Here is a 27,426-nt window from a genome sequence, read left to right on the forward strand (position 1 = left end):
GCAAATCACCTGGACCGGATATATGCATCCTAGGGTACTGAAGGAACTCAAAAATGAAATTTCTGATCTATTAGTTAAAATTTGTAACCTATCATTAAAATCATCCATTTTACCTGAAGACTGGAGAGTGGCCAGTGTAACCCCAATATTTAAAAAGGGCTCCAGGGGAGATCCGGGAAACTATAGACCAGTGAGCCTGACTTCAGTGCCGGGAAAAATAGTGGAAACTATTTACTATTCTAAAGATCAAAATCGCAGAGCATATAGAAAGACATAGTTTAATGGAACAGAGTCAACATGGATTTACCCAAGGGAAGTCTTGCCTAACAAATCTGCTTCATTTTTTTGAAGCGGTTAATAAACATGTGGATATAGGTGAACCGGTAGATGTAGTGTATTTGGATTTTCAGAAGGCATTTGACAAAGTCCCTCATGAGAGGCTTCTAAGAAAACTAAAAAGTCATGGGATAGGAGGCGATGTCCTTTCGTGGATTACACAACTGGTTAAAAGACAGGAAACAGAGAGTAGGATTAAATGGTCAATTTTCTTAGTGGGAAAGGGTAAACAGTGGAGTGTCTCAGGGATCTGAATTTGGACCAGTGCTTTTCAATATATTTAGAAAATACAGCGATATTTCTTATAATATTAAACATGGACTATAAAGAAACTTATATTCCAGCGACCATCATAAAGCACAGGGTCCAGTATGTCTTGTCTGGTGACCCATGAGCGTGAGCTTCTATGTGCTTGAAAGGTATAATCATCAGTCACTTGAAATAGTGGTTATTTGTTTGGATGGATTGAATCTCATGTAAAGTCACAATTATAGAATCGACCTGCAAAATATAATATGGGCAAAAACTGCACTTATCTGATAGTTGCTGCTTGTTTCTGAAGTTCGAAGGCTGTGTGCTCTTGCCAACGTTGTATGCCTGATTAAGGAATACCTTCACCCGTTCGGGCTATGTGCTTGTGCCGATGATTTGCTTGTTCAGTTGATACATGCATGGGTGATGGTGTGCTTGACCTGATGCTGTCAGAATGCCTGCTGTCAACACGATCTGGAAAGGAATACGATGAGTGAGGTTATCAAATTTGCGGATGATACAAAATAATTCAGAGTAGTTAAATCACAAGCGGATTGTGATACAGACTTCATGAGTCCAGACCTTGCAAGACTGGAAGATTGGGCATCCAAATGGCAGATGAAATTTAATGTGGACAAGTGCAAGGTATTGCATATAGGGAAAAATAACCTTTGCTGTAGTTATACGATGTTAGGTTCCATATTAGGAGCTACCACCCAGGAAAAAGATCTAGGCATCATAGTGGATAATACTTTGAAATTGTTGGCTCAGTGTGCTGCAGCAATCAAAAAAGCAAACAGAATGTTAGGAATTATTAGGAAGGAAATGGTTAATAAAACGGAAAATGTCATAATACCGATGTATCGCTCCATGGTGAGACCGCACCTTGAATTCTGTGTACAGTTCTGGTCGCCGCATCTCAAAAAAAATATAGATGCGATGGAGAAGGTACAGAGAAGGGCAACCAAAATGATATGGTACAGCTCCCCTATGAGGAAAGGCTGAAGAGGTTAGGGCTGTTCAGCTTGGAGAAGAGACGGCTGAGGGGGGGATATGATAGAGGTCTTTAAGATCAAGAGAGGTCTTGAATGAGTAGATGTGAATCGGTTATTTACACTTTTGAATAATAGAAGGACCAGGGGCCATTCCTTGAAGTTAGCAAGTAGCACCTTTAAGTCGAATCGGAGAAAATTCTTTTTCAGGCAACGCACAATTAAGCTCTGGAATTTGTTGCCAGAGGATGTGGTTAGTGCAGTTAGTGTAGCTGGGTTCAAAAAAGGTTTGGATAAGTTCTTGGAGAAGTCCATGAACTGCTATTAATCAAGTTTACTTAAGTGTTTGGGTACTTGCCAGGTTCTTGTGGCCTGGTTTGGCCTCTGTTGGAAACGGGATGCTGGGCTTGATGGACCCTTGGTCTGACCCAGCATGGCAATTTCTTATGTTCTGATGCGCACATTCACAACAGGGCTTATTAGTCCTGTCAACTCCAGGGAGCCATCCTTCAATAAACTCAGGTAAATCATGAACTTTTACTGTTTCAGGAAGCTCCATAATGCGGACATTATTCCTGCAGCTATGGTTTTTTTGATCTCCCAGCCGACTGAGAATGCTTGCAATACACCCCTGCAGTTACTTGTTGCTCTGCCTAAGTCACCCTGTCCTCCTGGACAGAAATCCACTGTTCGGCTGTTTCGATCTGCTTAGTGTGGCTTTCCAAACCCTCTTTAATTTCTTCCATAGCCGCTTGGAATTTAATAAAGCTCTCATTGAACGCTGAAGCAACACTTTTAAATAGCTGTTGAACAGGCTCTTTAGACACAAATGCCATGGTCTTATCTGTTATGACCACCATATTTAGCTCGCTGCCCTTCAGTCTATCAAGAGACCAACTTGGGAGTTTTGTGCTCAAATCTACACCAAATGATCAAACGAGCATATTTAAACCACCATAAGCACCAAAGTAAAATGTACTCAGATGCTGAGGAATAGAATTTATGCAACATCTCCCTCCCAGAATGTTACGCTTGCTGCCTGTGGGAGGCCTATGGCACAGCCTTCTCACCTTCCCAGACAGACCTCAGCACTCAGTTCTCTGTCGCTGGCGGCTGTTGGCCGCCGGCTTCAACCTCGGGCCTCCACCAGTGCCCCTAGACCTGCCGTGCTGCCTGGGACCTCCAGCCAGGATTCTTCCTCTAAGCAGGCCTCTCCGCTTGCTCTGCAGAGAGACGCCGCTGCCGGAGCCATGCCCTGTCCTAGGCACGCGCGTGCAACTCTGCTTTTAAAGGGCCCGCAGCAGGAACCTGGCCACAGACCCGGATGCTGACATCACCACTCTCAGCGTACTTAAGCTCGGGCAGCGCTCCTAAGCATTGCCTTTGCAGCAGGTCTCCTCGGTTCCCTAATGTTAGAGTGCTCGTTGCTTCTAGAGATTCGTCTCAGCCTTGTGTTCCTGATTCCTCATTGTTCCTGGTTCCTGTCTCTTCATTCCTACCCTGCTCCTTGCTTTGGATTGACTTCACGGACTTTGACTTTGCTTTGCCTGACTCTGCCTTGTGATTATCTCCAAGCCCGACCTCTGCCACGTCTGACTACGCCTGCCTTCTCCAAGCCTGACCTCTGCTACGTCTGACTACGCCTGCCTTCTCCAAGCCTGACCTCTGCTACGTCTGACCTCGCCTGCCTTCTCCGTGCCTTGACCATTGCTACAGACAACCTTGCTAAAGACCCTTTCTTGTCCAGAGTTCTACCTTGCTTGTCACAGCTTCCACTGGCCGCCAGCCTCCATCCGAGCTCAACAGTGACGCCACCATCTCTATCCTCTGGACATGGACATTCAGGGCTTCAGCCTTTCTTTGCTCAAGCACCTTCAGTCACTCCTTGTTCCCTGGTGCTTGGGTTCCAGTTCCATAACCCGTATGGGACAGACTTACGCCACCTGCTGGCTGCTGTCTCTGGGCTGAACCATCTATCTTCATTATCCTATCTCGAGGCCTGCCTAAGTCCTGCCAGCCCCAGCACCCAAAGGCTCAACCTGAAGGGAACGTGGGCTGGTATAGGTGAAGCTCCAGTGGCCTCTAGCTTCAGGCCACTTGACCTGCTGATGGTGGGAACCCGTGGGCCCTTGCCTACGGGTTGCGCCAACCCCACCTCAGCCCAAGAATCCACCTTCGACGCAACACAGAAAAGAGATAACCCATGGGGAGCACTGTAGGAGCTCCAACCCCCACTTCCAATCAGCTACTAGCCGTAACCAGAAGTCCAAAAAATATTATTTATATCACATGAACAGTGCAAATGGCACTGTATATAAGTTTTTTCATTGCAGCCATGCCTCTCCCAAAAGAGGTTTCAATTTTAAATAATCACAAGCAGGTATAAAAATGGGAAAAGTGGACATAGTTCATACTGACTGTGTGTAGTAAGAGGATCAACTGGAGAATATTTTTTGGCAACAAGAAAAACATAGGGAAAAGAACTGATTGAACTGTCTGAGAATGAAGAGGAGTACTTGGTTACCAAAGAAGAGGATATTGTGGAGGATCTGAAGTCTGTCTTATTTAAAATAAAGGAGTTATGAGGGTAAGAAACAGAAAGTAATATAACCTACAGGGGTTGTTGTTATAAGAAAGGAAATTGATCAGGAAGGGGTGTGAACTTCCTGCTAGAATATGAACTGTTAAATAGAAGAAGGAGGGGGAGACGTTCAAGGCCCACCACTGAATCTCTGCTCTTTTATCAAGTCATTTTATCTCCTTGTGCCTCAGCCATTCAACCGTAATTGCAACATAACACCATGTATCCTTCCGTTTACAAATTAACATGCAGATGCTATAAATATGCTACCTCTGAGGTACCTGCATGCATAAATTTAAGCTTCTAAAAATTATGTAAAGTTTATTATGGTGTTGCCAGCTATAGGCTGTTTTGTTTTTTTTAATCCATCTCACATACTGATGTGTTTCCACAATTGCTGCTTATGCATGGAACCCGTTGTTAGTTGCATTGAGAGACACAACACAGCGTCTTTATCTGTTACTGCACAGAGGAGATTGCTGTGCAAAAGAGAGTAACTCAGCCAATGAATGTGTGTGAGAGGAATGCAAAGAATCAGACTTGTGGGTATTCTGTAAAATTGGATTTTGTTCAAAGAAGGTTCTATATGTGGCAGCAAGCAATAATAAACAGTCCAGAAATCTATATACACACACTTCACCTTTTTGTTTTTTGTCTAGCGGATTTCTCCTGCTCAACCAGAACCGAGGCCAAGAGTTTGTGCCATGATTGGGGTTGCAAACTTTTCCATAGACCAGGACTGGACTCTTGAGGACTGGGGGTAGAGTGGAAGAATGGGGAGAGGTACCCCCCTCATTTGCATACATTTTAGATTTTGCCAGTGAACTTCCTAAACAGTGCATCTGTGTCTGCAGAGCTACAGGGAGCTGAGGGCTGTGCTGTGCTTCAAGACTTGAGACAGAAAGTTTGCTGGACTCCCTTGCCTAGCAGAGTGGCCTAGTCTTTCCCTCCACCAAACCTCCCTCCCTTCCCTGCTCTCCCCAAGAGACTGGCAGACAGCCGGTTATGAAAACCGGCGCCGAGTTTACTGGCTTCGGTCTTCATAACTTGGCAGTCTGCTGAGTTTTGGGTTTTTTTTTGTACTTTAAAAAAGAAGTACAAAAAAGCAGGTTTTTCTGCTTTTCTGTACGTCTTTTCAATGCGCTCATTTATTAACACCTGCTCCAGGCAGGTGTTACTATCTGAGCGATAAATGTGCGTCTGAGAAGCACATTTGTCTTTTTGCATTGGGAGTGAATGAGTAATAGGCTCATTCACATGCGATGAGTGCTATTTCATTCACTCCATGTTAGACACACGTTAAATAGGCGCTAATCCCCTTATTGCATTAGGGGAGTGATTAGTAGCTATTTTACCTGCGTCTAACTGCTCGTTAAGAGTGCGCTCAGCTCAGCGCACCATATTGCATCAGCCCCCTAAGTTTGTGGTTTTCCTTTCTCAGTTTTTTCCCTCATGTGTTGTGTGTTACTCCCTTCCCCTCACTCGCTTGTGTTCCATTAGTGACTGCTTTAGTTCTCCAACTTTTTTTCTCCTTAGAGCCCAACCCCTTCCCTGAGTGCCAGAGCCCCCACGCACGCACACAAACACATCGGGAGAGGAGGGGGGACCCCCTCGGGAGAGACACCTGGTAAAGGTGGGGAGCCAGGCTTGACCCCGGGGCTTATCCTCGGGGCAGCTGGCCCTGGTGGGGGGGAGGGGGGCAACACGGGCATCGGTGAGGCTATCACTGACTCGGGCCTGGCTATCCAACTGCCCCCTCAACAAGAGCCGGCGGACCTGATGTCACTAATCGGCCGGAACATCAACGCAGCCAAACCCGGGGGGGCGGGATGCACTGCAGTCAATAGTGGGTCATTCAGTGAAGATACATCACCCACCAAAGTTAAGATCTCCAGTGCACCCAGAGGAGGTCTTCCAGTCCTGTTCAGCCTAGGGAAGAGCGATGCCCAGTCGGACCAACCCTCTCATAATTCCATCATAGAGCTGGAAAGGATCCCTGCGGGGGAGTAGGAGCTGAAAATAGAGTGAACGAGGCTCTTGAGTAGTGGCCCACAAGATAGCGGGAGCTCTCGTGGGTCACGTTGAAAAGAGTTTACCTTTGGGCTCCAGGGACATCAGGAGGGCCCAAAGGTTCTACGCTGAACTGATGCCTTGAAGGGGTGTCAGAGTTGGTGTAGCTATATCCTGACAGATGATGGCTCTGACGATCAGCACTCTGTCAATGACTGCAGGGAGGATCTCCGTAGGAACTGGTTTCTCTCCTTTCTTCAAAAGGGAGGGTACTCCGTAAGTCTCCTGCAGGAGATCTACGCCACACCAGAGAGCGAAGCCGAGTGGCTCCTGGAGTGGTACAGCAGAGCATTTGTGGTCACTTATTCTGTATTGATCGAGGGTCTGTGGTCGACATAATCATGGCTTAAAGGCACGCACTCCTTTTTCGACCACAATTGCTTAAATGAAGATGAGAAGGTTTTTAGTTGTATAGTTTGGACCGTTTTGTAATCTCTAATTTTATGTACTATTTACGTTATGTTATATATTGGTACCTTGCTTTGAATGTTTAAGGAAACATTTAACAAATGTTTTAATTAAATAGAAATAAACAAGCCAGAGCTTACTGATCAGTTGGATAGAGGTCAATGGTCAGTTCTAGTAGAGGCTAAGGATCACACTCATACAGACCAAAGGGTTACACTTTTAAATTATAATAATAGTAGTGGATCTGTTGGTAAGTAGTGTGCACTGCCATGCAGAAGATCCCTGGTTTAATCTCTGGATCGGGTCTTCTGCACTGTGGGTCAGCCAGGGCTGGGATGTTGCGGAGGTGGTATTTGCAACTCCCAGGTACAAAGGAGTCATGATCTTTGCCTAAGGGTGACACCTAGTGTTGGAATGGGGACCCATGATTGCAGGGATCTAAAGGGAGCCCTGGTGCATGGCCCCCAGCCCAAGACTGTAGTAATTAAAGTTGGGAGGGGCTATAAAATAAGAGAAAAAAAATCCCTGGTAGTTGTCAATAAAGGCTCATTGCACTGGGATCACTCTACAGGTTCCGGTTGAGTTGGAAGCCCAAAGAAGCAGGAGGAAACTGCTGGGTCAAAATAAAAATCAAAGCCTTCTACATTTAAGAGTCTTCCAAAGTGGGGTGAGGCATGTAGTGCTCAGGGTAAGGGTGTACTTTTCACTTGGTCATAAGTGCCAGATGGCCTGGCTATGGCTCTGCCTTAGTACATGCAGAACTGCGTTATGTTCATACTTTTATGTGCACTTAGCTTAATTCAACTGTAGAGCATCTTATGCACTTAAAACCAGGTTTTATGCATTTAAATGGCTTTGAAAATTACCCTGTTAAGACACACTGAAGCCCAGATGGTTGGGAGGCTATGGACCCTGTGATGGCAGGCTATTCTAGCAGATGCACTAGTGTGTTCAGAAAAGATCCTCAGCAGGTAAATTAGTATTTTTTCTCTTCTGCTCAATATTAGTCATTGTTCTTCTCTCTAACTCATCTTTTAGGTTCATCAGAGAGCAGAGGAATGTACTAAAGCTCTCAATCTCATGCTCGATATTAATAATGGGAAAACAGTGACCAATGTCTTATCCTTACCCTTTGACTGGAGTGTGCTAAAGGTGAGATAGGAAGTCAAAGTATTTTTGCTTTCATTTTATTTTTATTTTTTTTTAACTTTTCCTGACAGGCTTGCAGAGCTGCCACTCATAATTCGGTAAAAGCTAACTATAATATTTTCATTTAAAACCTAGATGTCTCAAACTGAGTTACAAAGTACTCCCATAGACTGCATTATTCAAGAAGATGGAAATTAATTCAGCTATTCACTTAAGACTGTTAAATAATCTAACTGTTCATCCATGCCTCATGTATTCAAAGTTGAGAAAAAACTATTCCAGTAAGGTAGCACAAACAAGCTCTAGTTATGTCACTGTAGTGCTAGGTTTCTGATTAGACTTGGGCATCTCTGTTCTTTATCTGGTAGAGTCTGGGTGCGTTGTAAAATAATTCTGGTACAGGGTTTGAAAATCTTATACAAATTAATAGCATCCATTAGGAACCTGATACGCTAAACAGTTGAGGATCATCAGAAACACACACACAACTACATTTGGGAATGCATAGTCTGTCATTACTCTTCTGGAATATGGGCTACCTAACTGTTAAAGAGGAAATGGGGGAAAGGAAGTATTAATACCCTGGGCCCCAGTGTAAAAAAAAAAAAAAAAATACTGTCTGAGAGAGACCTGCAGAAAGGGAGAGAGAATATTTGGTTAAACAATCCATATAGAATAGTACAGGAGTTGCCATCCTTTCATACAACAAGAGACAAAGAATAAAAAACCTGAGACTCTTTGGCCCTGTGCATTCTAAGAGACTGGGGAAAGAGGGGTCTCTCTCAGTTCTCTCACGTCTCTTTCTTAATCCCCCACTCTGTCCCCACCAAGCTCTATCTCTGTCCCACCCTGTCCCCACTCGTCTCTCTTGGAAGTCCCAGTATAAGATCCCCCACAAGAACAATGATGAATGATGAGAGCTCAATGGCCCCAAAATATCTTCCCCTGCCCCCTGTTCTGCACCAATATCCCAATACTTCTCTTTTTTTCCACCTGCTCACCCCTTCCCTCCCTCCTTCCCTTTCAGTACCTATTTGGCTTTCTTATACACACCTTCCCCCATCACCTTTTTGGCTCTCACATGCCCTCCAATCCCCCTCTGTGTATTTGTAAATTGCTTGAGCCTAGGCCCTAAGCAATATATATAACATACAAAAAATAAATACAAAGCACTAAGACTTAAAACAGACTGAGAAAAAAGTAAAACAGATCTCAGATCTTAAATACAAAGGAAAAGCAATTAAAAAAACAAGATGGGATCTCTCTCTCTCTCAAACCTTTCTTCCCTACTAATCATCATCTCTTGTTCTTTCTCATTACTCTGCTTCCATCACATATCTGGCTCTCAATTTTTCCCCCTTATCCCATCCCCATCCCCACTTCTTGCTTGGTTATCCCCCCTCTGCCCCATCACCCCTGTTACCCTCTCTCCCCCTGTTTACTGTCTATGACTGTCACCCAACTCTGTCATTCTCCCTCCCCCTTCACCATGATTGACACTCTGTCTAATCACCACCTCTGCCCCACCCCCAAACCATATCTGGCTCTTTAATGTCCTCCAACACCACCTCTGGCTTTCTTTCACACACTCCCTCCACCTCTGGCTTTCTTGCATCCCCTTGTTTTTCACCTATTTCTTTCATACTATTCCTTCCTCAGTTATTGGTTCTCTTGTGATCCCTCCAATCCTCCCACATTATCTCACACACAATCTCCCCTCGCACATGGCTTTAATGCAGTTGCCATTCAACTTGACCTTCTCTTCCTCATTTACTCCACCCACCCTAGACATGGCCCCCCCTCATATCTGTTGCAGAACATGTGGCAGTGTGGACCTTGGGGAGGAATAGGATCCCAAACAGTCCAATTTGTATTACTGACTTCAGGGAAGAGGGAGGGAGAAAATATTCAGCTCTTCTCATGTCCTCCACAGCATTTAGCTCCTCTTTCACTGCTCTTTTTCAAGCATTCGTGCCCCACACCCCGTTGCATCACACCTTTCAGCATGCATCCTTCTCTTACCAAAAATGGCCTGATTGGAGCTTCAGGTGACTCCCTCCTCCCCTTGCAGCTAGCTGAACCCCAAGTCTTGGAAGTTCTGTGATCTGATGCTTCACTCCAGCCTATCCCTTCCGGGTTCCAGAACAGAGAAGATCCCTCTACTCTGCCATCCTCTGTAGTGATGCTCAATTGGCATGGGAATAGGAGGCAAGAGCCACATTTTGCACACTAAAGAACCACAGGTTAGCCATCCCTCTCCTACATCTTTCAGAGTCTGGTCTGAAGACTAACTCCATCAGGATTCACCTCAATGCAATTGGCATTTATCACCATCATATAGAAGGTAAACCCATCTCTGGGTAGCCTTTATGTGGAGCTTGCTTCATTTGACACCTCCCAGTGTCATGGGACCTCAGCATGTTATAGTCCCAGCTGATGAAAACTCCTTTTGAGCCACTAGACTCCTGTGAGTTGAAGTACCTAGCTGGAAGGGTATAGTTTTGGTGGTGGTCATTTTGGCACACACAGTCAGTGTGCTCCAGGCCCTAGTGAATTATCCACATTATACTAAGGTTTTAGCGACAAGGTAGTTCTGCACCCACATCCTAGGTTCCTGCCTAAGGTAGGATCAGGCTTCCAGTTTTACCAGTCATTTGTCTTTGTAACATTTTTCCCCAGGCCACATGAGCAGAAGGGTGAACAAGTGTTGCATAGTTTACATTTCAGACTGAAGCCCTTCTAAAGTTTACCCAGCTTTTCATGTCATTTGACCTGAAACTTCCTTTCTAATTGGTTAGCAGATAGCATTGCCTTCTGTTACGCCCAAGCAGGCCTGAATATTGGAGGGCATGTCTAGATTCGTAGTGTCAAGTCATGGCGGCATCAGTGGCCCATTTCAGAAAGTAGACTTGCTGACCTGTAACAGTTGTCTGAGGACAGTAGGATGTAAGTCCTCACAAAACCCATCCATCTCCCTTTGAGTTTGTTCTTCGTAATTTTGAAATAAATAGCTGTGGAAGAACTGAGGTGGCCCATGCAACATAGGCACATGCTCAACTGAGCATGCGAAAACATCTAGAAGTTTTTGAGTAAATCTTCTGTACCAGGTTCTGTCACATGACCTCACCCACATGCAAGGATTTATATCCTGCTGTCCTTGGCGAATCCCTGTTAGACGTAAGCGACTTTGATTTACTATCCAATACAATTGTGTAAATTCAACAAGGAAAAAAATAGTGACTCCCTAAGATCAGTGAGTAATGACAGGGCAGGGCTTCCAGCTTATTTCCCTGGAGTTCTCTTGACCATAGTTTTATACTATATCTACTACTAGACCACATCCTAGCTTTCATACATGTGCACTAGCCATGCAGGGCAGTAACATGTAGGACCATGGAAGGAAGCCTATAGGTTGTTAGCTAACTTAAGGTCATTTTCAATAAATAGTTTGAAGAGAGAAAGCTATAGTAAGAGTTTGATACAACCTAAGAATATGGATCGCTATAGGCTGTCACTGTATTCCAGTTACCCTCTCAGTAGGAGAGCCTTTTCTACCTTCATATGAAAATGGCAAGATGTCTTGTCACTAAAACAGAAGCTACAGCTGCAATGCAAATCTTGACATTTTTGGACTGCTTCAAGTAGATTCTTCAATGCATTAAATTTTAATGAAGGAATTGTTTTGACATCTATTCTGGATGTATGGCACTTTTCATGCATGAGGGTAACAGATTTCCCTTTTTTTCAGGACACCATTGACATTAGCAGGATATGCATTATGGGACACTCATTTGGTGCTGCTACTGCAATTGAGTCACTTAGCAAAGATACAAGATTCAGGTATGTAACAGAATAAAATATTTTGGTATTACAATTAATTTCCAGCAGCAGAAAAAAAAAAGATCTCAAATATGTGGTCTCAAAGGACATAGCATTTAGCATATTATTTATTGTAATTTTTCAAGCAATAAAACTTGAAAATGAAAGCCTTTGATTTACTACCTATGACTACTTTGTAATTTTTTTCAGGCCAACTGTATACAATTGAAAGGTACCAAAACATGTATCCACAACACCACCCCATTTGAGCTCACGATCCCATTACAGCCTCACACTACCTCCCGACCGACGAGACTAGCTCAGAGAGGCACTCTACAGGCCCATCCTCTCAAAACACTAGAAGAGCTCTTTCCACCGCTGGCCCTAAACATTGGAACTCACTCCCACCAGACCTCAGGCTTGAACAATCGACACCCACCTTTAAAAAAAGACTTAAGACCTGGTTGTTCAACCAAGCATTCTCCTAACCCAATTACCCTAGTATAGTTTCTTCCAGCACTAATAAACCATTCGTAGTATCTCACTCTCCCAGTGAACATCATGACAGTCGGCTTTAGGCCCCGCCAAGTCAGTCCCAGCGATTATACACACTGTTCCTCAAAGTATTTTGTATATAAATTGTATTCTCCTTGTTTATTGTAAGATATTATCCAAGTTTCAATTCACCTTTTTCATTGTAAGACATTATACTTTATACTGTCATTGTAACTGTTGTAATGTAAACCGAAGTGATTAGTAACTCTGTTACCAGAACCTCGGTATATAAAACTGTTAAATAAATAAATCTTTATATATTATAAGAATATAGGAAGAGTCATGCTGGGTCAGACCAAAGGTCCATCAAGCCCAGCATCCTAGCTCTAGAAAACATAAATCACCAAAAAATGATCCTTTCAAGAGAGAACATTATTAGAAAATATCATCCTATTTTCCAGACCCTGTAAGAGCTGGAAGTGCCATGGAAGCATCAGTTACCACACAACACTATCTATAGATGGGAATTGGGCTACATCATTGCCAATTTCTAGAGTGATCTGCAATCTTGGCTCCTTACCAAGAGCTTTCACTATATTGGTTGGATTCTAGGAGGAAGAGAGTCAGGGCCTCATTGCGGGAAAGGAAGCCATGACTGAAGACCAATGGTGTCTCGGTTATGGATCCCCCTCCACCATTAATGGCAGCAAGTAGTGTTTAGCCAAGTTCTGACTAGGCTGGAAGCTCAGGTATAGAGAGGCAAGCCAGGCAAAAGCAAAATGCCATCCAGTTCAATGTCAGCTTCTGAAAAATCTTTCAGAATTCTGCATTCTGTTCAGATTGTAGTGACCTTTGAAGTGAAGGTCCACTTTAAATATTTGCTTTCACTACTCATTTCCAGTGCCACTATTCTTGAAAACATAGCAGATGATGAGCAACTGGCCCACCCAATCTGCTTGATTATTCCGCTCCACACTGCTGTAGACAGGAATATCTCTTCACTATCAGCCATACAAGTTTGACCAACTGCAGGAGATTGTGTCTTATGCAAGCCAGTTTTGTTTTCCTCTGTTTTGATCCTGAATAAACGTATTTTCCGGCGTATAAGACGACTGGGCATATAAGACGACCCCCCCTTTTTTATACATATTTTTAAGAAAAAAAATAATTTTACACTCAAACAGGAGCAACCCTATCTATGAAAAGGCAACACTACAAATACCGTATATCAGGCCCTAAAAACCAAAACAGCTATGAACAGAATAACATCCAACAATTAAAAACTCATAAAAACTATTAAACATTCTCCAAACACCAATAAAATATTTCAAAAAAGCAGACACATCACATAATATTAAATAATTAAAATGGCAGTCAATCAAGAAAAATAAACTTAAAAAGCCACCTTTACTTACCCCCTCCAGCAGCTCCGTAGCACACATCAGAAGCAGCAGTAGTGGCTAAGCTCTACACTTATGGTCCTCTTCCTTAAGGCCCATGTCTCTCTCACACACACACACCATACCAGTCATGCCCCCATGACCAGTTTCTGTCTCTCACACACCAATCATCTCCCAAACAGTCTTTGACACACACACCAGACACCTTCCTGAACAGTTTGTCTCATGTCATACACACACACAGGCTTCCCACTCCCGTGTTCTGCTTACCGTACATATACGGGCTTCTCACTCTCATAATCACTTTCTCTGTCTCACACACACACACACCAGTCTCTCTCTCATTTCCATGCTCGCTCTCCACGTGCACAGGCTTCTCATTTCCCGAATCACATTCTTTCTCTCACATTCACACACACCAGTCTCTTTCTCTCACACACACCGTCACCTTATCAATCAGTCTCTCTCTCATGCATGCGCGTGCACACACAGGCCTCCCACCCCATGCTCTCTCTCACATAATCAGGCTTCTTACTCCCATGCTTTCTCACATACCCAGATTTCTCACTTCCATGCTTTTTCTCTCTCTCACACTCACATACACATCAGTCATCTCTCTGAGCAGTCACTTTCATTGTCTCTCACATATACACACACATGAGCTCTCTGACCAGTTTCTCTCACTCACACACATGCTCTCAATCAAATGCATTCTCTCACTTACACACAGGCAGGCTGGCTGCTTCTCTCTCTCTCACTCACTTCCTCTCCCCTCCCCCGCCCCCCAAGAACAAATAGTAGCTGCGGCAGTCTCCTCCTCCTCCAGCCCCCGCAGGCCAAGAAAGAAGAATCCCATCGGCCGCGGGAGGCTCACGCTGCTGTCTCATTTCCCTATTATCAGCTGCTTCGATTGCTCGGGGGCCGATGCTGCTGTCGCCGCTGCGATTTTTTCATGCGGCACGGCTTTCTCCTTCCCGCGCACCGCACTGTGTATCCTTTCCTGTTCCGGGTCGGGGGGCGGGAAGAAGAAAAGGCCAGCCGCGGATGCCACAGCTTTTTTTTTTTGCACCGCTGCCGTTCCCGCTGGGCTTGAACGTGCTGATAGCCCAGCGGCAACGGCAGCAGGAAAGGAAGAGCAGCAGGAGAAACCGGGAGCACGCGACAGGGGGCGGGAAGAAGAAAAGGACAGCCGCGGACGCCACAGCTTTTTTTTTTTTTTTTTTGCACCGCTGCCGTTCCCGCTGGGCTTGAACTTGCCGATAGCCCAGCGGCAACGGCAGCAGGAAAGGAAGAGCAGCGGGAGAAACCGGGAGCACGCGACAGGGGGCGGGAAGAAGAAAAGGCCAGCCGCGGATGCCACAGCTGCCCTATAAGGCGATACCCGGCGTATAAGACTACCCCCGACTTTTAAGAAGATTTTCAGGGGTTAAAAAGTCATCTTATACGCCGGAAAATACGGTATGTTTCCTTACCTCCCATTTCTTTTACTAACTCTTTATCTGTTCTTACCATTGACCCAAGCATGCTTAAATTCTGTCACTGTTTTGATTAATACCACTTTTGCTTATAGGCTGTTCCAGGAATGTCACCCTCTCCTATGCCTCCTAGAAGTTTCTGATATATTTTGAGTAGTGCCTAAAAGTTCCATCCTGAGCTTCTAGCTTTGGCAAAGCTAGAATTTTGCAATTCTAGGGAAGGAAAGCATCACGTTGAATAAAAAATTAGTTCCCTGTATGTACCCAGCTCCGACCAGACTCCTGTGTTTTGCCTCTCTTCCAGCAGATTGAGACAGAGAAAGTTTTACCAATACTGCTGCTTAACCACATGTGCCACCTACAGTTCCTCAGTATTTCTGTCTCCAGCAGATGGTAGATGGTGCAAAACCTGCATTCCCTGTACGTACCCGGATCAGTCCAGATACCTGGGTTGTGACTCCGCACCAGCAGATGGCGACAGAGCAAAACTTTTCGGGCTTCCCTACATATAGTAAGGTGCCACCCACAGCCCCTCAGTCTTACTCTGTCTCCAGCAGATGGTGCAGGGTCACTCACAGCCTCTGGGATCCCTGGGGTTTTTGTTATAGTCAGGGATTAGTTGTTTGAGTTCTGGTAGATTAAAAAAAAAAAAAAAAGAAGAAGATTTTCAAGGAAGAAAGAGAGAGAGAGTACTCCGAGCGGGACTCTCCGGGTCCCACCCGTAGTTTGTGGCTCTGGTACATCCCAGGTGTCTGGACTGATCCGGGTACGTACAGGGAAAGGAAAATTAGTTTCTTACCTGATAATTTTCGTTCCTGTAGTACCATGGATCAGTCCAGGATCCCGCCCAGATCCTGGACTGAAGATACTGAATGTTCTAAGTTTTTCTGAAGAACGGAGAGTCCGCTCTGTTGATTCAGTTGTTCAGGTTCAGTTTGTTTCAATTGGTTAGCCTCTGGTTCAGGATGTTTTGTTCCGGCTGGGGATTTTGTGGAATCGGCCCTGTTTAGGGCAATCTAGTTAGTTAGTATGGTTGCAGTTTTGCTTTGACATTACGTAAGACTGAGGGGCTGTGGGTGGCACCTTACTATATGTAGGGAAGCCCGACAAGTTTTGCTCTGTCTCCATCTGCTGGTGCGGAGTCACAACCCAGGTGTCTGGACTGATCCATGGTACTACGGGAACGAAAATTATCAGGTAAGAAACTAATTTTCCTTTGCTGTAGTCTGGACAATTTATTGTTTTTTTGAGCCTTCCTCCTGAGGGTTTTTGGATCCTGGTGGGTCCTTCCCTGTCTGGTTGAGGTGGATGAGCTGGGGGCTGGTGACCCTTGAGTATGCTTGGGGTATAAATCTGGTGGATCCAGATCCCTCCCCTTCACGAGGCCGCTTAGACTTGGGGTAACAATTTTTATTTTGAGGGACACTATTTTTGGTTCCTCTGTTTTTGGCTCTTTTCCAGCTTTGGAGGAGTTTTCAATAAAATTGGGGAAAAAAGTCTCAGGTAGTAGCACAGTTCTGCTATGCGAGTGACTTTCTCCTATCCTCTCTGACTGGGCTGTTTGGCTGGGGGTTTTAGAGCCGTTTGTCTCCTGCTTTGAAGTAGATTACCTGCCTTTCGTGATGGGCCAGGAGTCCTTTCGGGGTACCTGGAGGCCATTCAGGGTACTGCTGGGAGTAGCGCAGCAGGAGTTAAGTCCTCGCTTTGAGGCGAGGCTGGTCCACTCTGTCATTCCTAGTATAGGGGGTCGCCTGGTGCAGTTTTACATGGAGTGGGCCAAGATTATTCAGTGTGGTAAGAGACTGTTGTGCTTTAGAATTTGCTTGGCAGGTTCAAAATTTGTTTCTAGATTCCCCTTGTGGTTCTGTAGACAAACAAGTGGCGGTTCGAGAGATGCTGGATTGGGAAGGGATTCTTTTTTTTTTTGCCAAAATGATTTTTATTAACTTTTTCCGTGTGCCGCAACCTACAGCGCAGCCTCTATACAACCAATCCTGAATACAAGAAACTCAGCAACATATACATATAATAACGATCAGTATAAAACAGATATAAAATGTAGGCCTGACATACAGGTATAGGCTCAGTCATCTATCTATCCATCCACCAGATTTCCCATTCATCCTCTCTGTCGGCCACATTCAGCAGCCTTCCCTTACCTCCCCACCCCAGAGACCGAAAGGAGGCCAGTAGAGTGAAGTGTCAAGTATCCACCCAGATGGCCAGTATAGTTCGATATGCCAACAGCACAGCACATCGCCCAAATCTATCAAGGGAAGAGCGCTGAAAGTGGGTGCCATGCAGTAAAACCTTCCCTGTTTTGGCCACTGGAACTGCAATACATTTACCGATAACATCCATCACCGTCGACCAAAACCCGGCCAAAGTGTCACAAAACAGCAGCCGGTGGGATTAAATGCCCTCCTCTTTCCTGCACTTAATACAGCTCAGAGAAGATACGCGTTTCATTTGGAAACTACGTATGTCATCGCAAATAGCATGAAGTATTCGAAATTATAATTCCTTCAAACTTTGGTCCGGAATAAGGTGATGCAAGGCTTTGAAACATCCAGTCAAAGTAACAGGAGTCCATGTACCTCCCATCATAGCATTCAAATACGAGGATAAGATATCCAAAGGTGGGGGTAATGACGAGAGTTCTTGCCCAAGATGTTCAACTGGTAAAAGTTTTTCACACAGGCAGTCTCAAAAGCAAGGGTGGCAAACACATATTCAGCAGCAAAAACCTCAGCCGTCCATCGAAATCCCTGCAGATAGTGCCTGGCCTGGAGATAAGCAAAAAAATGCTTGCGGGGGATCCGAAAAGTATCTGCAACTGAGATAAAAGTATGTACTATAGTTGTCTCCCCTTCATACATATGGAATATGAAAGCAATGCCGTGTCCCTTCCATTGTTGGAAAGTATAGCTGCAAACACGCCCTAGTAGAAAGTTTGCATTCTCCATAAAGGGGAGCAAGAGAGAAGTCATGTCCGTCAGTCCCCGGGCAGCACGGATTTATCACCAGGCTTGAATGCAGGGATAAAGGAGGAGTCGAGGAAACTCCAACGTTCTGAGCAAAGCCGGACTAGCGTGCAGCAGGAACAATGGGGACCTAGGAGCAGACATTGCCTTCAGTAAATTGGGATCACAATACACATATGAATCTATAAGCCATTCTCCAACAAATCTCATCTGGCAGGTGACATTATATAAGCGAAAATCTGGTAAGCCCAGGCCCCCATGCTCCCTGGAACTGGTCAATATAGCGTATTTTACCTGTGCCTGTCTCCTGGCCCAAATGAATCGGGTAATAGCTGACTGGAGAGTTTTCAAATCATGAGCCTGAAGCCAGCAGGGTAGCACATGCAATTTATATAAACTTTTGGGGACAATTACCATTTTCACCAATGCACAAAGTCCAAAAAGAGACAATGGGAGGAACTGCCAGGCTGCCATCTGAGATTTTAGAGAGGCCAACACCTCCTTAATGTTCAACGCATATAACCCCTTTAGCTCCCTGGGGATCCAAGCCTCCAGGTATTCGAGTTTGTCCGAGGCCCATGTAAACGGGAAAGTGTCGCCACAAATGTGCTGCAGGCATGGGTCAAGGGCTAATGTTTCTGACTTTGTAAAGTTTATCTTAAGGCCTGCTATGTCCCTAAAATAAGTAAACATCTGAATAATTATAGGTACGCTCACACGAGGGCGACCCACAAAGAGCAAGATGTCATCAGCAAACATAGCTAATTTAAACTGATGTCCCCCAATGCTCAAACCCCAGAAATCTCACTCACTGCGTAGGTGGGTTGCTAAAGGCTCAATTGCCAGGACAAACAATGGGGATAAGAACATAAGAATATAAGAACATGCCATACTGGGTCAGACCAAGGGTCCATCAAGCCCAGCATCCTGTTTCCAACAGGATGCTGGGCTTGATGGACCAAGGGTCCATCAAGCTTGATGCGCCAAGGGTGCACTGTGGGGTGCACCCTTGGCGCACCCCACAGTGGAGAGAGAACGAGTCCGTACGGGCTCCGTTAATAAGTATTCGCGCACTAGGGGTATTATAGAGCGCCTCCAGCCAGCCCATGAACTTATCACTAAATCCATATTGTCGCAAGGACCAAAATAGATATTCCCAAGAGATAGAGTCTAACGCCTTTTCAGCGTCAAGGCTCCAAATCAGCGCCTTTTCTGTAGTTTAATAAGTTAGATCCGCAATCAGGCGACTAACATTTCTCACCCCGTCGACCTCTTACAAATCCTGTTTGATGTGCACGAATCAAATTGGGGAGTGCCGAGTTAAGCCTAGCCGCCAGAATGGCAGCGAAAATCTTTGTCAACATTGATAAGAGATATAGGGTGGTACGCTGTCACATCGAGTGAGTCTTTGCCCTTCTTAATTAATACTACTGTCATCAACTGATTCATAGCAAAAGGCACCCGTTTTATGGTGATCAAATCATTATAAAAAGAAGTCAATGTGGGAAGGACTGAGAATTTTAATATGCGGTAGAATTCAGTCCCCAGCCCATTTTGTCCCGCAGCCTTCCCCAGGGTCAATCCCTGTATGGCTGAATAAACTTCCCCATCTGTAATCGTGGCATTCATGAGAGCAGACTGTGCAGTAGAGAGTGAGGGCCAGGGAATATTTTGGAAAAATGTATCTGAGAGGGCAACATTATGGGGTTTGGGGCTGTAGAGAGCACTATAATATTCTAAAATGTGAGAGGAGATATCCAATTGCAAGGTACAGTAATTTCCTTCTCTATCTCGTATGCCTGTAATAGTGGACCTCGATTGTCTGTCTGGTCCAGACAAAGTTAACTAATAGTTTACCAGGATGATTACCATGTTTGTACAACTGATATTGATAATAGCGTAAGAACTTTGAGGCCTGCTGGTGTAAGAAAAAGTTTAAGGTGGTACGGGCATGGCCCACCTGACAGCGCACAAAGTCTGACATATTGTGCACATGTTGCAGCTGGAATGATTTAAGGGCCTGAGGAAGGCACAAGATTTCTTGATTGCGGATCCGATTCAATTTCGCCACATATGTATGGAAGTATGGAAATCCTTGTCATGAAAAAGATCAGGGCACATGTGCCATGAGAACAGGGAATGTGCTACGTGTCCGTCCTCCAACCGCATAGAAACAGGAGCATGGTCAGATATTGATATAGTACCGATAGTGGCTTGTTCTAGTCTTAGGAATAATGAATCAGAGATCAGAATATAGTCCAAATGAGAGTAAGTTTGATACGGGTGTGAATAGAAAGTGTAGTCCTGTTCCCCCGGGTATAACAATCTCTAAACATCTAGGAGTTTCAGCTCTTGCTGAACAAAACTGACTCCCAACTGTTGGTCTCTGGCATTCACAGATTTAGGGGCTTGTAGTCAATGGATTTGTCTAGCTCTGTATTAAAGTCCCCGGCCACCACCAAACGATAATCGTCAAGGGCGAACAGTCTGTTCTCTATATCAGTAAAGAAGGCATGAGAGTATACGTTAGGAGCACATAAGTTACAAAAAGCCAGTTTCTGTCCAAATAATGTGCCTGCCATGATTACATAACGGCCCTCGGGATCTTGCCATACCCGGTCTTCCTGAAAAGGGAGTTGTTTGTGAATTAAGATGGCCACCTCCCGCTTCCATGAAGTAAAGGATTGAGAACGCACATCGGCCCACCCAATCCCTCCTCAACTTCGGTTGTTCGCTATCTGTCAGATGGGTTTCCTGTAAGAAAACTATATCAGATCGTAGGCAGCGGAACATAGTTAATACTTTACTTCGCTTAATAGGAGAATGTAATCCATCTGCATTCAGGGACGAAATCTTAACTTTCACCATTGATATCTATAAAATAGGAGAGAGTGAATGAAGCCCACAAAGGGGCTTCTGCATATATGCGCATACCAACAATCCCAGGGCCTCCCAGCCTAGACTCCAAGATGAGAAATATCTTTGATTCTCCACTCCATTGCCACTTGATACAGGCCCCCACACTAGGTCTCCCCTCCCCATGTTTATTCTCATGAATCCCCCCACCCCACATACAGCTATGTCCATCCAATGTTGCACTCATCCACCATACATACTAGGGATGTGAATCGTTTTAGGACGATTAAAATTATCGTCCGATAATTTTAATATCGTCTTAAACCGTTATGGAACACAATACAATAGAGATTCTAACGATTTATCGTTATAAATCGTTAGAATCGTGAGCCGGCACACTAAAACCCCCTAAAACCCACCCCCGACCCTTTAAATTAAATCCCCCACCCTCCCGAACCCCCCCCAAATGAGTTAAATAACCTGCGGGTCCAGCGGCGGTCCGGAACGGCAGCGGTCCGGAACGGGCTCCTGCTCCTGAATCTTGTTGTCTTCAGCCGGCGCCATTTTCCAAAATGGCGCCGAAAAATGGCGGCGGCCATAGACGAACACGATTGGACGGCAGGAGGTCCTTCCGGACCCCCGCTGGACTTTTGGCAAGTCTCGTGGGGGTCAGGAGGCCCCCCACAAGCTGGCCAAAAGTTCCTGGAGGTCCAGCGGGGGTCAGGGAGCGATTTCCCGCCGCGAATCGTTTTCGTACGGAAAATGGCGCCGGCAGGAGATCGACTGCAGGAGGTCGTTCAGCGAGGCGCCGGAACCCTCGCTGAACGACCTCCTGCAGTCGATCTCCTGCCGGCGCCATTTTCCGTACGAAAACGATTCGCGGCGGGAAATCGCTCCCTGACCCCCGCTGGACCTCCAGGAACTTTTGGCCAGCTTGTGGGGGGCCTCCTGACCCCCACGAGACTTGCCAAAAGTCCAGCGGGGGTCCGGAAGGACCTCCTGCCGTCCAATCGTGTTCGTCTATGGCCGCCGCCATTTTTCGGCGCCATTTTGGAAAATGGCGCCGGCTGAAGACAACAAGATTCAGGAGCAGGAGCCCGTTCCGGACCGCTGCCGTTCTGGACCGCCGCTGGACCCGCAGGTTATTTAACTCATTTGGGGGGGGTTCGGGAGGGTGGGGGATTTAATTTAAAGGGTCGGGGGTGGGTTTTAGGGGGTTTTAATGTGCCGGTTTTGCGATTTTTAGATTTTTCACGATTTTTCACGATATTTTACCCCCCCAAACGGCAACAATACGATTCCCTCCCCCTCCCAGCCGAAATCGATCGTTAAGACGATCGAGGACACGATTCACATCCCTAATACATACTGAAACACAAACATCCCCAAATTGCTCCTAGGGGCACAAGGCCATCCCACACACAGACCCCTCATATCAGTCTGTGCTGGGTGACCCTCCCCAGGTCCCCTCTCCCCCAAATAGATCCATGTTAACAAAAAAACTTAAACAAGGCCCCCTTAAACAGATAAACTGGTGGCAGCACCGCACGAGGTCCTTCAGGTTTTAGGTTCCATGCAGGAGCAGCGCTGCCAAAAACACAGGACCCAACCAGTTTAAATCTCCACTACCCAAGAGCAGTCCAGCATTATTCGCTACGCTGATCAAACTAAAGAGAAGTGAAAGCCAAGTATCAAGTATATTGTCCAGACTCAGTTTGCGCTTGCCATGGGCAGAGAAGCTATGAAAGTTGTAGCCTGTTCCTTAGTAGTAGCTGGATATAGTAGGGCGAAGTGAATCCCCCTCTTATGAAGCTCCGAACAGGCAGGGGTCATTTCTCGGCGTTGGGCCGCAGTGGAAGCATAAAAATACGGTGGCCCTGAAAATCAACTGTTTATTGACGAAAGGCTCACAGTAACTGGGTCTTGTGAGTCCAATTTAGTATGCGGGCCATCACTGGCCAGGGCCAAAGAGAGCTGTCCTGCGGCAGATCCACGCGATGTATGCGTTCATATCAAAGGCGATCATCAGAGAAGGTTAAGTTCAAATGCTCAGGGAGCCAGCGCTCAACAAAGTCGTATAGCGCCTCTTCCTTTAAGGATTCAGGTAGCCCAATAATTTTCAAATTATTGCGGTTTTCCTGGTCCTCAAGTCTCTCCATCAAATTAGCTTGTTGGGCCTGTAATTCACCAATCCATTGCTCAGCCTGTCTCTGTGATCAGAAAGACATTGCTCAGCCTGGTCTATCCGTTTATCTTGCCCTTCCATAGACCGTTGAATTTCCTCCATGGTAGTCTGGATTTTAATGAGCCTCTCGTCTAAAGCCGCGGTAACACTGGTGGAGATCTGTTGCAAGGCCGCAGCCAAAACGGCGTCCAGCGTTTTTTGCGAGCTACGGCGCAGCCACCATCTTAATTTCGCTGCCTCTCTGATTCGCGGTGTGTCGGGTGTTGCGATGTCTCATCCCGGGAGAGCCACCTCCAATTTGTAGGGTCTGCTGCACCCCGGAGCTGAAGGCTGCCCAAAGCACTACTTAGCTTAAAAAAACACCGCGTATTAAAGGGAGCCCGATGATGAAATTCGGCAAGAGGACCTTGTGTGGCCGCCATCTTTGATTCCTGCTGCTTTGGGATGCCACATTTTGGGTGCTGCTCTGTCTCAGCCCAGAAGGATCGCCGCCTAGTTGGGTTGTTTTTTGTTTTTTTTTAACTGCTGCACCCCCGATCCGAGGGCTTCCCAAAACGCTACTGATTTTGAAAGATCGCCGAGTTTAAAGGGAGCCCAGTGATGAAATTCAGTGAGAGGATTTCATGCGGTCGCCATCTTGGGTTCCCTGCTGCTCCGGACCGCTGCGTCTCGGGTGTTGCACTGTCGCAGCCCTTGAGGATCCCTGCCAATTTCAAAAAGCTGCTGTCCAGAGCACTAAGTAAAATTGAAAACCGCCACGTTTGGGGGGGGCAGTGATAAGAGGAAGAGAAGGGACCTCAGAGCTCTCTTCCCCTGCTGCTGATTCGGCTATGTCATCGCCGGAAGGGAAGGGATTCTATTTAGTTTTAGTTTTTAAAAAATTTATTAATCGCTTAACGCAATTGGCCTAAGCGATGTACATAATTACATACACAACATTACAATGAACATTTAACAAAAACTAAAACTCAACAAAAATTTAAATTTAAATTAACATTTATTTTATTTATTTATAATTTTTTATATACCGCCGCTCATCAAAGATATCACGTCGGTGTACAATGAACAGGAACTTACGCCGGAGCGTTATACATTTAACAGATTAACAGATTATACATTTAACAGGTTATATATTAAACAAAGGTATGTATATAAATATTTGAACATAATAAAAGTAGAATCTATTAAAACATAGAACTATACTTTAGGTGTAACTTAGTTGAGGTAGATTAAACAGAACTAGGGAGTAAAGGGATTCTAGTAAAATGGATAAGAGGTAAGGGAAAGGGTTAGGAGGAGAAAAAATCAACAGTGGTTCCAAAGAAAGAAAGGACTTTCCAAATGATTCTAGATCTGAAAAAGGTAAATGCAACACTCAAGGTACCGCATTTCCGTATGGAGATACTGAGGTTGATTATTGCAGTGGTTCACAAGGGAGAATTTCTGGCATCTCTGGATCTAACGGAGGCATATCTGCACATTCCCATTTGGCCAGACTCTCAGCTTGTTCTGCGGTTCGTGATTCTGGGTCAGCAATTCCAGTTTCAGGCCCTTCCTTTTGGGTTAGCCACAGCTCCACACATCTTCACTAAGGTTTTGATGGTGGTGGAAATGGCATTGCATCAGGAAGGAGTTCTGGTGCATCCTTATCTGAACGACTGGCTTATGAGGACAAAGTCTGAGGTTCTTTGTCGCCAGTCTGTTGAGAAGGTTATTGATATTCTTGAGTCGCTCGACTGGGTGGTGAATTTGGCAAAGAGTCACCTACAGCTGTTACTGGAGTATCTGGGAGTTCAATTTGACACTCTGATGAGGAGAGTGTTCAGAAGCTGCAAGGGCAGATTCGGTGCTTGTTAGAGTTGACGATGCCCAAGGTCTGGGTATTTGCAGGTTCTGGTTTCTATGGCTTCAACCCTGGATTTGGTGCTATGGGCATTTGCTCATTTGAGACCCTTGCAGAGGGCTCTTTTGGCACGGAGGAATTTGCTCTCAGAGTTTCATCTTCCTATGCCGCTCGAAAGATTCGCGCGGGAGAGTCTGTCCTGGTGGCTTCTAAGTCCCAGTCTCTTTCAGGGAATAGACCTCGAAGCCCCAGATTGGGTGGTAGTTACTACAGATGCCAGTCTCTCTGGTTGGGGAGCAGTTTGTTAGCATCAGTCGGCTCAAGGTTGCTGGTCCGTGAGAGTCTGTATGGTCTATCAATCTGTTAGAGACCAGAGCGGTCCACTTAGCCTTACAGGCTTTTCTGCCGCACCAGAGCACCCTCCGGCTTCCCCGGAGCGGCTCTGGTGCGGCATTCGGCCATCTTGACCCGAGGTCTCCTAGTGCACGGGCGCGTCCCTACCTTTGTAGCAGTGTTGGCGCGAACCTCGGGGGCGTCCCCCTCGAGTGTCGTCACTGCTTCCGCATATTTAAGGTTGCCCATTTGCTGAATCTCGCCGAGTTAGCAAGGATCAGTATGCCCTGGTCTGAAGCTACTCTGCCGCTTCTATCCACTGGAAGCTATCTTCAGTGGATAGAAGCAGCAGAGAACCTTTGGGGTTCTCTAACCTGGGTACCCACTCCTTGGGGGCCCTCTGCTTATTTACAGGTGCCTATCCTTACAGGTACTCTCTCCTCGAGGGCCTGTGTGTCTATCTTGGTGCCTGCTTCATTCTTCAACCTGCTGGAAATCCATTTATCAGCTACAGAGAGTGAGTACATCTTCTACCAGTCTGTCTCTCATCAGTTCCTTGCTACCTCTCTGCATCAGGCCCTACACCATCATTGTGGAACGGATCTCCTCTGCCGAGGACTACGGACTGCTAACACTTATCCTCTCTACTGCTCATTGGGATTCTCTCTACTCAGCTACGAGAGTGTGTTTAACATCTGCCAGTCTGTCTCTCCTACAGTGCCTTATTGGACATCTGCTTCAGCGCCTTACACCACCATTGTGGGACAGGTCTCTCTCGCCAAGAATTACAGACTGCTACCAGCTAACCTGCTCTCTACTGCCACCTCTGGTGGTCATCCTAGCTGTACAATAAAAGAAACTCTTTCTGTGTTTGTGCTATTGAGTCTAGCCTGGTGCATCAGTCTCCCTACGGGGCTCCTCCCCATAGGAGATAAAATCACTGTTGCCCCTGAGAATCCACCAAACACCGCGATATCATAACAGGGAGTTGGAATCTGCGATGCAGCTCATCAAAATGCCAAGGTGTTTTGGTTTTTCAGTCGCAGAATGGAGCATAGGGCTGAGGGCATCTATGCTCTGGTAGTGCCTTGGCCTTGGGAGGTTCTGGTTTGTTTTTCTTCCTTTGCTGATTGTGGGCAAAGTGTTGCAATGCATAGAGATGTATCAAGGCAAGGTGATGTTGGCTCCGGAGTGGCCAAGTCGCCCATGGTTCACGGATCAGATCAACTTGGCAGTGGACGGCCCGATTCGCTTTGGTCATCTAGAAGGCCTTCTTCATTAGGGACCCATATTTTCAGACCTTGTCTAGCAGCATGGCTTTTGAGATGTGGCATTTCTGCATTGTCACAAGCTAGGAGAACATCTACTAATCTTTCGTACGTGCAGGCATGGAAGGTTTTTGAGTCCTGGTGATGCTCTAAGTCTGTTCAGCCTCTCACATCTTAAGTGTCTAACATTTTGTCTTTTCTGCCAGAAGGCTTGGTCAAAGGGTTGTCTCTGAGCTCGCTTAAGGTCCAGGTGGCAGCTCTGGGTTGTCTTTGGGGCAAAATGGAGGGCTCTACTTTATCAGCTCATCCAGATATGGCCCGGTTCCTTTTGGGAGAATGAAGAATGTACGTCCACCGGTGCAGAAAGTTTGTCCATCTTGGAATCTTAATCTGGTTCTTAGAGAGTTATGTGAGGCTCCTTTTGAACCGCTTAGAAGAGCTACCCTTAAGGATTTGACTCTTAAAGTGTGTTTTCTGATGGCTATATGTTCAGCTGGAAGAATTTCTGAGTTGCAGGCTTTATCTTGCCGTGATCCATTGCTTCAGAATTCAGTCTCAGGGGTGTCATGGCAAACAGTACCTTCCTTTTTATCTAAGGTGGTGTCCACATTTCACGAAAATCAGACAGTGGAGCTTCCAGCTTTTCCTAAGGTGGACGTCTCCGTTCCTCATGCGAGGGAGCTCAAGTTGTTAGATGTGAGGAGAGCATTGTTGAGATATCTTGAGGTGACTAATGACTTCAGACGGTCAGATTATCTTTATTCTTTGAGCAGGCTGAAAAGAGGTTTGAAGGCATCTGACTACTATTGCACGATGGCTTAAGGAAGCTATTGGATCCACTTACATTACTAAGGGTCGTCCAGTTCCTGAGGGCTCACGTGCTCATTCTACGCGTTCTCAGGTGGCCTCGTGGGTGGAGGCTCAGCTAGTTTCTCTGCAAGAGATTTGCAGAGCAGCGACTTTGAAGTCATTGCATACTT

At 45.8% G+C, this 27,426-nt stretch overlaps 1 protein-coding gene across 1 annotated transcript in view; it reads left to right on the top strand.

The window, feature by feature from the left end:
* PLA2G7 (phospholipase A2 group VII) overlaps window positions 1–27,426 on the top strand; it is a 121,321-nt gene that overhangs the window by 82,284 nt on the left and 11,611 nt on the right. The window contains exons 7-8 of the mRNA XM_029596058.1: window positions 7,678–7,791; window positions 11,537–11,628. Of these exons, the coding sequence (XP_029451918.1) occupies window positions 7,678–7,791; window positions 11,537–11,628 (206 nt within the window). The remainder of the gene's footprint in view (window positions 1–7,677; window positions 7,792–11,536; window positions 11,629–27,426) is intronic.

This window comes from Rhinatrema bivittatum, chromosome 3, assembly GCF_901001135.1.
Source record: "Rhinatrema bivittatum chromosome 3, aRhiBiv1.1, whole genome shotgun sequence".
Lineage (NCBI taxonomy): Eukaryota > Metazoa > Chordata > Amphibia > Gymnophiona > Rhinatrematidae > Rhinatrema > Rhinatrema bivittatum.